The sequence below is a fragment of the Gadus chalcogrammus genome, chromosome 21 (assembly GCF_026213295.1).
Source record: "Gadus chalcogrammus isolate NIFS_2021 chromosome 21, NIFS_Gcha_1.0, whole genome shotgun sequence".
NCBI lineage: Eukaryota > Metazoa > Chordata > Actinopteri > Gadiformes > Gadidae > Gadus > Gadus chalcogrammus.
Window position 1 is genome coordinate 3665348 of NC_079432.1, and position 12500 is coordinate 3677847.

General features: G+C 44.0%; 1 protein-coding gene across 1 annotated transcript in view; it reads left to right on the forward strand.

Moving 5' to 3' along the window:
• LOC130374319 (potassium channel subfamily K member 2-like) overlaps positions 1-3285 on the forward strand; it is a 24793-nt gene extending 21508 nt beyond the window's left edge. The window contains exon 7 of the mRNA XM_056581035.1: positions 2938-3285. Within this exon, the coding sequence (XP_056437010.1) occupies positions 2938-3285 (348 nt within the window). The remainder of the gene's footprint in view (positions 1-2937) is intronic.
• The last annotated feature ends 9215 nt before the right edge of the window (positions 3286-12500 follow it).

A 12500-nucleotide genomic window follows, 5' to 3' on the forward strand; every position in this document is an offset into this window, starting at 1 on the left:
CAAGCTTTCCTGCGATTTCTTCTCTCTAGTTTTGCTTTGACAGCAAGAAGCCAATACAGCGTTTCTATAACAAAACCAAAACCGAATAACCTGCGACTTGTTGGCCCCGAGACCTATGGCCCCTATAGCGTGGGAGGGGGGGGGGGGGGGGGGGGGGCTAACACCTTGTCAGTGTCGACGCACAAGGTCATCCATAGTAAAAGATTGATCCCTTCTCTGCATAAGAGCCATCCATCTCCCCCTGCAAGGAGGGTGCTGTGGGTTGGAGTGTAGTTACAGAGGCTGAAGTGGTTAATGGGGGTACCTTGTCACGCACTTTAGTTACACCGAGATGGATGAGCAGAACCGCCATGTAGTGTCAAGTGCAACGAAAAAAACCCTCACACATACACACACACGCGCGCCCGCATTCAGGCAGGCACGAACACAAACACACACGCACACACACACACACACACACACACACACACACACACGCTCCCCCATGCAGGCACGCACACACAGGCAGCCACGTGATGCTGCGTAGACACGCATGCACATACACACACACACACACACACACACACACAAAGACGTTCAGACAAAGACAAGTATGCAGACAGCCAATGTACACGCATATACATTACAGATGGAAACAGTAAACAGATGGAAACACACACACTAAGACACACACATATGCGTATGCACACACACACACGTATGCACACACACTGATGCAAATGTACCCAATGTACATACATATACATGATATAGCAACCGAAGCACACACCTATGATGGGCCCCCTGGTACAGAATTCATACTTGGTCTTACAGACACTATTATAATCTCACATATACATACTTAGAGTATAGTTGTTTATGCAAGGGAGTATAGCAGTGTGTGTGAGAGAGAGTATAGTAGTGTATGTGAGCGAGTATGGTAGTGTGTGTGTGTGAGAGTTTCAATGAAATGGAACTGAGGACTCAAACTCACTTCCGTTTCAGTCTCTCTCTCACACACTACTATATTCTCTTGCATAAACAACTATACTCTCTAACACACACACACTACTCTCTCACATACACTTCTATACTCTCGCACATACACTACTATACTCTCTCACATACACTTCTATACTCTCGCACATACACTACTATACTCTCTAACACACACACACTACTCTCTCACATACACTACTATACTCTCGCACATACACTACTATACTCTCTAACACACACACACTACTCTCTCACATACACTTCTATACTCTCGCACATACACTACTATACTCTCTCACATACACTACTATACTCTCTAACACACACACACTACTCTCTCACATACACTTCTATACTCTCTCACATACACTACTATACTCTCTAACACACACACACTACTCTCTCACATACACTTCTATACTCTCGCACATACACTACTATGCTCTCTCACATACACTACTATGCTCTCTCACATACATGACTATACACTCTCATACATACATGTAAAAGGAGTATAATAGTGTGTGTGTGTATGAGTATACTGGTGTATATACGAGATTATAATATTGCGTGTAAGACCAAGTATGAATTCTGTCCCAGCCGCCCCCTACTACACACTCAACCACACACTCGCACATACACACACACACACACACACACACACACACACACACACACACACATACACACAAACACACACACACACACACACACACACACACACACACACACACACACACACACACACATACACACATTGAGAACGATCTATGCTGTACGAGCAAGCAGGGAGTTTTCATGTTAGACACATTCTACTTCATGATTTATTCAGCACAATGGTTGGCATGATGGCTGAACCGTGGTGAAGTCTGCAGAGGGCGGGAGACGTGATTCGTGTCTGGCAGCAGCAGTGGTGGGAGAGACCTCTGAGCAGATCCCTGAATACTACTAGAACCACAGAAAATCTTGTTTTTTGATGGGATTGCAGTGTTGGAGATGGAGGTGGTGAAGTTGGTGTTAATGGTGGTGTTGAAGGTGGTGGTAATGGTGGTGGTGGTAATGGTGTTGGTGGGGTGGTGATATTGGTGCTGGTGGTGGAGGTTATGGTTGTGGTGGTGGAGGTGGTTGTAGTATTTGTGGTGGTCAAGAGCCTGGCTGAGCAGTGAGTACCTTATCCTGGATCATATTTCATAATGAATGAGAGGAAATAAAGATGTTAAACTTCAAAGACACCAGTTTATGAGCTTGAGTCCGAGAACAACTTTAACGAATCCTGCCTGATAGTGAGTGATGTGTCAACTGTCTGTTTCACAGCTCCTGTAACCATAGCCTGCAACAACAAATCCTTTATACGTTCGTTATGCCGTCCATCTCCACACTACTGCACGCTACTCTCGAGTCCAAACATAGTCCAGAGGATCTCCCCTGCAGATCATTGTATAACGAAACAGGACAAATCTCTCTCTCTCTCTCTCTCTCTCTCTCTCTCTCTCTCTCTCTCTCTCTCTCTCTCGCCCTCGCTCTCTCTCGCCTTCGCCCTCTCTTTCTCTCTCTTTCTCTCTCTCTCTCTCTTTCCTCTTTCTCTCTCCCTCACCCACTCTCTCTCTCTCTCCCTCTCCCTCCCTCTCTCTCTCTCTCTCTCTCTCTCTCTCTCTCTCTCTCTCTCTCTCTCTCTCTCTCTCTCTCTCTTTCCCCCTCCCTCCCTCTCTCTCTCTCTCTCTCTCTCTCTCTCTCTCTTTCCCCCTCCCTCTCTCGTTCTCTCTCTCTCTCTCTCTCTCTCTCTCTCTCTCTCTCTCTCTCTCTCTCTCTCTCTCTCTCTTTCCCCCTCCCCCCTCTCTCTCTCTCTCTTTCCCCCTCTCCCTCTCTCTCTTTCTCTCCATCCCTCTCGCTCTCTCGTAAACATGTCTCCACTCCCACGCTTGACCTACCGCTCTCTCCCCCTTCCCCCTCCGTCCGCAGGTGGGCGAGTTCCGGGCGCACGCGGCCGAGTGGACGGCCAACGTGTCGGCCGAGTTCAAGGAGACGCGGCGCCGTCTGAGCGTGGACATCTACGACAAGTTCCAGCGCGCCGCCTCCATCAAGCGCAAGCTGTCGTCGGAGCTGGGCATGAACGCCGTCAACCAGGAGATGACGCCGGGCAAGCGCACGCTCTCCGTCAACTTCGGCGAGGAGCGGGAACTGTACCCCAACCTGACGCTCTCGTTCACCCCCGCGCCGCTGAGCCGGAACGGCAGCCTGTACCTCAACGGCCTCAGCCCCGACTACGCCGACCGCCGCGAGGTGGCAATCATCGAGAACTTCAAGTAACCGTGGCGACGGGACAGGGTGGGGCGGGGGGGGGACGGGGGGGGACGGGGTCCCGAGTTGGACGCATGACGATTGGAAGATTGGGATTGCTGCAGATTGAGATCCACACACCAAACACCCACATCATCTGTGCTTGGTGGAGACACACACACGCGCGTGCCGCACGAGTGCACTGATGGATGTAGCTGCTGTGACGGCTTCATTAGTTTGATTGACCGGCGGGGATATCGATTGGAAAGGAATGGAGAATTGAACAGATCAATCAAGACGCTAAGTACATTCGCGGATACACATCACATGGTTTGAGCCTCTGGCACGCACACACAGACGCACACACACACACACACACACACACACACGTCCATGTAGAGAACATGAACCGTGGATGCACTCAGACGCAGTGCTTCCGAGCTTGCGGGGCCGGAGACATTTATTTTGTATCTACTCGGCGGCCATACCTCTTCTCAAACTCGACGTGGCGTTCTCTGTGTCAGCGCCAAGCGTTCGCCGCGAGACCACTGTGCTTCTTCGGGGATGACACACAGAGCAATTTATTACTATATTCTATTCATGCTAATAATGCTATTACGATGATAGAAGTTAGCACTCATGACCCAAGTTCCATTAGGGAGAGGACGATTTCACTGAACCTCCCACCGCGTCGAGCTGTTCACCTTGGGATGAGTCCCAGCGTGCCTTAGCAAACAACAAGTCTAGGACCGCTGAAGATTTCTTCTGGTTCAGTATTAGACGGAGCGACGGCCACGGTCTGTGTGAGGTTTGTGCTGAATCTTGATGATTGAGGAACACATTGTGAGAAAGCGTGTCGGGGAATGAAGGCCGGTCGAAAGGAAAACTATTGATCATATTGAACATTCTCTATTTACCTTCCTTCGAATCTATTTAAGAGAGTAATATATCAAATATATATATACATATATGTATGAAAATATTGAAATGACGGAATACAGTCAACATGCGGGTAAAGTTTCTAGTTATCAAACTGGATTCAGCCTTTGCAATGTTGGATTGATTTGTTGAAGCCATGACAATAATACACAGCGAACGTTTCTGGGGCCAACTGGATGCCACCTTCAGAGATCCATCCGTCAATATGTTGTTTAACGATCAAGAGAACAACCTTCTAATGGTAAGATGGTCATTGAAGGTCTATGAGTTCATGATTACAAATGGAGAAAATGTCTATTCCTTTCATAATCTTTGCTTGTGTTAAAAGTGAATGTATGCTGTTGGAGAATCCTCAATAAGTCTGGTGATTTTTTTTAAGGTATTGACCAGCACAAGTTCAAGAGATCATGGAAGTGTTTCATGACCATTATTCCTTCTCACTGAGAACTTCATCCCTACGTTCCTCCGTGGCTGAAGCAATTGCCAAATCGGTGCCAACATTTTAAGTTCCAAACCCTTAATTATTATTTATCATCGCACTCTTGTATCCAGCACACATCAATTAAAAGACAAACTGTGATAGATGTGTATCAATCAAAAAGTTTAAGATATAATTTGAGTCTATCGAAAGAGTTTTATTGTTTTGTTTTTTTCAACTGACTTAATGCCAAAATTTGATGTCGTCTTCAAACGGATATTTATTCAGCTTTTGTCCTTGTCGCCATTTGTCTATTTTCAATGCGTCTAGCGAGTGAATCGCCGCAATGTGAGGACATGTAATATGCAAGGATGTTTTGTAAGGTGGTTGAGTTTACGATGATGATGATGATTAACCCATTTGGACTGACGGTCCTGAATGTGACGTCTTCACAATCGACCCAGTGCTTCTGAGACAAGTGGTCCTTACATTGCCAAAATACATCTGACGTTCGCTGTTTACGGTCTGTAGCATCATGTAGAGAAACTCTAAACAGGCTTACAACACCGTGATTTATTTGTTATTTTTATTTTGTTTGAATCAAGTCCGCTTTCTTTGCACAGGTGTCTGTTATGCCAAATGTCATTTAGTGTTCTGATGTTGATGGAGAGAACACGAACAGTAGATAAAGTATGACTTTGGGCTCCATCTGCTCAGTGGTTTTCCATGAGGTTTCCAGATTGCCATTCAGCACTCCACATGGCTTAGATTTCATGAATATTCATGTCTTCGCGGGATCTTTGGTCCTTGTGGATTTTTTCGTGCGCGTGTGTGTGTCTTTGTGTGTGTGTGTGTGTGTGTCTTTGTGTGTTCTTTCTAAGAGGAGCATTGCGTTGTGTGAAGCCCTAACCCGGACAATACATGGACTTTGCCTGCCATGTCTAGCTCATGGAAAGCGCCCCAGAGAGAGAGGCGGTTCAGCGGGCGAGTCACAACACACGTGGGCCTTCATTTCATTCATATTGTTACATTTTACTCACAATGGGAAACACAAAAAAGCAATCAGTCACAGGCAGCAGAAAATGAATTGAAGACTTGGCCTTGCTTGTTTGCCGCTGCTTTGGAAGGTACACCGATGTCCTCCCGGACTCCTCAGACTCGCCCATACGAACCCCAGCTTACCCCCAGGCCCCAGGAGAGGACCATCCTGTTCATGGGTCTGCTTTTGTGTTTTTGTTGTTTTTGTTGTTGTGAGTTTGATTGACTTGGCATGCCGAGGGAGCTGAGGGAGACGAGGCACTGAAGTGCACTTGGTGTGTGTGTGTGTGTGTGTGTGTGTGTGTGTGTGTGTGTGTGTGTGTGTGTGTGTGTGTGTGTGTGTGTGTGTGTGTGTGTGTGTGTGTATGTATGTGTGCGCGTGTGTGGGTGCGTGTGCATGCCCGGGGGATGCGTGTATGTGTGCTTGCCTGTGTGTTTGCGATGTGTGCTTGTGTTTGCGTGTGTGCGATGTGTGCTTGTCTGTGTGTGTGCTCATGTGTGTGTGCGATGTGTGCTTGTCTTTTGTGTGCACGTGTATGTGTGTGCACAGAAGGGTGATTAATGCTTCCAATCCCATTCACGCAAGGATCTTGATATTGCACCATTGTTTCTTTCAAACAGACACCTGAGGCTGATTAGCATCGAAGGCCCATCTGTGACGCATCATGAATGTAACGTTTTAACCTTATAGAACCGAGGAGCGCCGCATGAACGAGGCTGAACCTGAATGTTAGCATGTTGAAGAAAACATGTGATTTGTGAAAACAAAGTCATTCATAATTTTTCTGATATCGGATTTCACATTTTAACAATGTTTATGTGTATGAAATGTCACTGACTTAATTCTGTCTTATGATTATAAGCTAGAGTCCATGACAGTTAGAGTTTTTAGATTTTTTTCTTACCAAATCACACTCTACAATGCATGGCTGCCTTTTCAAACTAGTTATGTTATGATGATGTTAAGACAGAAATGTGACGGTTTACGAGAGAAGGAACGGCTCAGACACGTCCGTTTCATTTATGTACATGTCTCACGAGACAGCGCAGGTTTCTGTGGTTCCACAAGAGTTGAATAAAGTCACATTTGTTTGCATGTTATGTCCTACTTCCAAATGTCTGTATGAGACTTTTCCGTTCTGTATTCGCAGACTGTGGTTGGACGCCACAGTACTGTAGCTGATGGTTTCTCATTCAGTCGCCAATAATTGTCGAATTCAACTCACGCCAAACTTTTCATAAATATTTAGAATAAAGTATTTTATACGACCTTTCAAGCCCTGTGTTTTTTGTGCCTTTAATATAAAGTCCTCGGAATAATAGTGTGTGTTAGGCATACTCTGTGTCAAGCACCACTCTTTCACCAACCGTTTATGTCCTTGTGTCAGAATGGTATTTTTTACAGATCTAACAATAGTTTTAAATATTTTCAAGTACAAACACGCACACACACACACACTCACGGCCCACGCCCTAGCTTTCCCATGCATGTTATAATATCTATAATCGTCCGTGAACACAGAACCTTTATGCTCCCCATAGAATTAAATCGTCGTGCTGAGAACGTTTGTACCACGAGGGGAGACAGTAGAGAGCGGCGGTGATCGCACCCAGTCTCACGGAAATACGTGACACTGTGACGTCACGTCATTTAATCTATTCATTCGTGATCTGGGACATCCGTGCCAAAAGCACAAATTTCAAACTCATTCTAAAAGCAACTACCTTATTTTCCATCGCGGTTTGCCTACAGAGCAGCGCACCTGCATTAAATATATCCGTCAATTGTCACAATTTCTCAGAATCAAAGGTGAAAGTAGAAACGGGTGGCCAAAAGCTGTCTTATTGTTAGAAATGTGTGCTTTTGGCACGAAAAAAATGAAATGACGTGTCCCAGAACACAAATGAATAGATGAAATGACGTGACAGTGTTACGTATTTCCGTGAGACTGGGTTGGGTGATCACACGAGGCCTGTGAAGAAGACGCCGCCTCATCAAGGATCGGTGCTCTGAGTCCCCCGTCATGAAATGTTCCCCAGGGACCCCCGTTCAACTCTCCCATCAGGGGGGCCCACCTCCCCAAACTGGGTTCGGAGAGGTGATCTCTCTCTCCCTCTCGCTCTCTCTCTCTTTTGCAGATTAATATAAATATATATAATAAACTTGAAATCCTTTCTGTCTGTCTGTCTTTCAGCTCCAGGATTTACTTGTGCAAATCCATCTGACTTAAAAAGCCTCCACAACACAAGATCTGAGCTAATGCATGAGTAAATCCTGCAGCTGAAATAAAAACTGCCAGAAAGGATTTCAAGTTTATTTTGTTGATGTTTTTTAATCGCCAAAGCAGTTGATGCAGAAGTGGTTAGATTTGTTTACACTTACTTGTTAATTAGATAAATATGAATGTGATGACACCAGAGCCGTTTAAAATAAATAAATAGCTTGGATTGACGCCATGTTGTCCTGATGAGTTCCTCTCCACTTCTGTCAGGGCCACGCTTCACGACATCAAATCTGCCCGTGGCGTTGACCAAGAGGTGAATCTATATGCTCTATATCTATATGTAAGAAATGTACTGAACTAAGTCATGGAATTACCATGCCATGTCTTCATAGATTAAGGAAACTCGGCGAGTCGAACTACTGGCTTCTCCGATAAGTTCTCCTTTGAAATGTTGGTTTCCGGGTAAGAACGTCTGATTCTGTGTATTGATTCACTTTTGTCCGAGTACCGCGAGTTGCCAGATAGAAACATCGCATTTATTTAGCTGACAATTCTGTCGGAAGCGACTTAAAATAAGTGCATTCAACCATTAAGATATAATGCAAAAAGAGTTACATTGAATTCAGCAAATGAGTGAATATGCTACATTATGGAAAAATGTATTCATGGGACCAGATACAGTTTCCACAGCTGTGTTTTCAGTCAGAAACAGAAGACGTTTAGTCTTTCAGCTGTCCTGGTGTCAGTGGATCTTCATTCCACCAGTCTGGAGCCTGGACAGCAGACAATCCCCACTTTGTTGAGCCGCAGCTGGGGTCTCCGGACCCCATGTAGTGAGGGAGCGGCCTGCCGTTTGGCAGTCGTAGAGTTTAGGAGACGGGATGGGCGGTATGGTTTAATACCGGTGACTGGAATGGGTTCTGAGCAGCCACTGGTAGCCGGTGTAGGGTGCGGAGGAGGGGTCTATAGAGTGGGAGGATAGGTTGAAGACGTGTCGGGCTGATGCATTTTGGATGAGCTGCAGAAGACGAACGCACACGTAACAAAATTGGCAGACAAACACGGGAGGCTGCAGTCACGGAAGAAAGCAAAGGAACTGGAGCAACTCAGATTGAACTGGACTTAAAAAGCCTCCATGACAAGATCTGAGCTAATACACAAATAAATCTTGGAGCTGAAAGACGGACAGCCAGAAAGGATTTCAAGACGGATGCCACATTAGCTTGTGTATAATTCTCAAACAATAAGTTAGCCTATAAACTTACAGTGTTGGACTCGCTTTCGCTTCTCACTGTGAAAATACAATAACTGTGCCCTTCTCAAAATATACTGTTGGGCTTGGCTTGTCTTGCGCTTGTGTCCTTAACCTGGTAACCCGCGTGACCTGTACTCTAGGGTGGAGGGTGTGGAGTTTTCTCTCATTTACATTTAGGGCATTTAGCAGACGCTTTTATCCAAAGCGACTTACAATAAGTTAATTTGCCATAAGAAAGTGAAACAATATATCGCTGTCGGTACAGTAAGGATGTTCATAGAACCAAGTGTCAAGCACTAACTAACAATCGCTAGGTTAACCCAATCCCCGTATACAGGTAAGATAGCTAGGATAATATGCTACATAACTAAGCACTATAACTAAATACAACAAACAATAGGTGCGTACATTAAGTGCCAATCAATCAACAAGTCAGTGCCTTCTCTCTCCAGTATCGTGCGTTCAGAACACAGACAACAATGTGCACAACATAACAACAGAACAACAACACAATGACACCCTCACCTGAGTATATCCCAACCCCTTAACCCCACTCAATGTCTCTGCTGCAAAGGACCTAGGAGGGCGCTAAAGGTCCAACACTGCCACCATGCCCACAATATTGTAACTTTAAAGGTCGACCGGGTTGTCTAGAAGAGGGTGCTTATTATTATCTTCCAATCAACACTGTTGATGAGGAACTGGGATTATCAGGAAGCCGAAAAAAGAACAGGAACAACAGCAATAACTTCTGATTTATCGTGCCAGAATAGTTTTAATATTAAATAGGGATATTGTTTTGGATTGTGTTGCTCAAACGAAAAGCAAGAGGCCCACACTGTGCATCATAAGAGGGATTGATTGAAGATTGTTCTCGAACAAATTAACAAAAAACGCCTTATTCAATCACCACTCTGATTAAAAATCGTTGCCACCGTGGTAAATGTAACATTTATTTACCCTATGAAAAATGAGCGCCGTCAAACGGAATAGGTCTATCTCATATACGTTATGGAAGGTTTTATAATCCCAGAGACGGATTGAGGTGTATCACACGTGGTCCGTGGATGAGTGATGACTGGGTTATTGATGAGGGGACCTGCCAAGACGGTAGAGTGCTTACTAATCATGAGGAAGGCATCAGTGCTCTTCATCACGAGGGAGGCATCAGCGATAACAACAGCCAGCTCTCAACAAGCCCTGTGGGAGATAAGGTTCTGTGTATGGATGAGGTCTCTTCGCACGTGTGGTTTTGTGTTTGTGTGTGTTTGTCTGTGTGTACTCGCCTAACTATCTAACAGTGGACTTCGGCGTCGTAACACCTTCACCTACAGGGGACCTCCGAGCCAAGAGGGGACATTTTTCAGGTCCCCTTTTGGTCATGCCTTAAATCAACCTAAAAACATGCCTAAAATATTTTGATGCATTTTCACAACTTTTGCCAAGAGGGGACCTGAAAGTGTGTGAGTGTTTAGTCCATACTCTATAGCGCCTCTGCTGGCGAGAGCTTGATTTTCAACGACCAATCCACACACGTCGCTTCAAACACTCCTCTATTGTGTGAAGGACCTGCAGTCGTTCACACGTCTGTCAGAGTGTAGAGGGCTGTTAAACAGACTACTTAGTAAAGTCTCTTGAAACATGCAAACAAAAAAGGCTCAGCTTTAAAAGTTCCACACTTTTTTTGTGTGTAGTGACTGGGGTCCACTAATAATAATAATAATAATAATACATTTAATTTGGATGACACTGTTGGCTATTACAAAATGACACAAGTCCCTTCTTAGATAGCATGGAGCGACATTCACACTCCTTCTTTTATGAAAAGAGGTAATAACTATATATACTGTAAGGGAAAGATAGCAATCTCAACTAATGTAATAATGATTTGTCAAACTTGATTTGTTAGTGTGTTTTTAGGAATAGAATTGTCTAACAAAAAACCTATCTATTCATTTGAATCAATAAAAATGATAAACAAATACAATATAAGGGTCTAGACCTTTGAAATGGTTAAATCCCCAAATTAGCCTTAATTTACCATTTTACAATGTACTCCAGTCCCCAATCTATTTTTAAAGAAATGCATTTGAATTGTTGATTTGCATCACAGAAAATGGTCCACACTTGTACTGTATGGAATGACAGGGGTCCACTGTTGGCTGATACATGACAGAAGTTCTCTCTTTGATAGCGTAGAGTGACGTTCACACTCCATCATGGATGAGTAAAAAAATAAATAAGCCTCAAAACGTAGATGTCAAAGCACTTTTAAGCAATTTTAAGGTTCTCGGAGTGAGACTTTAAGCGGCTGCAGCAGGAGTGTTGAGACGAAAGATGATATCAAGACATTTATAGAATATTCCCATTCACATGATTCTTCGCACGACCTGCAGGTTGGAGAGACTGAAATAACCCCCAAAATGAGTAATAAAGTAAAAGCAGCCAAGTCCCACAAATGGCTTGAACTATTTATTTCATTCCATTGTTTCGTTGATATGCATTATTGAAAGGTTTCAAGCATATGGATTTAATGCAATATCCACAAACAGTTCAAAATGGTACCATGATATGCGGTCACAGGTACATAGTTATCACCTGACAAACATGTCACGGGTTGAAATCAAAGGCAGTACAAATAGATAAAAATGTAGCTGAAGTTTCAAATGTCTTGTTTATTGTATTAACCAGTTCATTTCTCTTTTGTGAAAGTCACCAAAAGTCCAAAAAAGTTAAACGCAAGGTCACAGGCTAACAGTGGAGCTGTGTTGGGAACCAGCAGCCAAGAGCTTCCATGGAAACTTTCTACCCATGTTAAATAGATTTAGTTGGCAGTTCCTTTTCTGCCCATTCTTTTTTAAACTTGTGGAAGCACTTTGCAGTACTGGGAGACACCATTTCTAACGGCAATGGAGCTAGATTCTAAAAATATCAAAAGATGCCCAAAGCAAATACCTTTAACCCATAGTTGTGTTTTATCAAATTAAAAAATTTGAGTTTCATTGACCACAAATTGAGCAGAAATATTTTGCATACAAATCTTTAAATAGTTTAACCACATTAAGAAAAATACATTCGTTAATTTTTTTTATTAGTGAAGCCACAAGTTTTGCACATTATCCAAACAGAATACCTGAAATGTTGATATTTTCAGCCCTTTCGGGTTAAAACAAGAGAAAAGGACAACCTAACAAGAGTGAAAAGTTTGGGTTAGGTGACCTATAGTTCAAAGATGTCCCTGGTCAGGTAGACTAAATAAAAGTGTATTCCCAATTGCTCCAGGACATTCGTGTAATTTACTTGTGAGCTCTCCCTCAAGCCTAGAGAGACATCAGTGTTGAACCACCAACTGAAAGGGGGTATTTGCCTT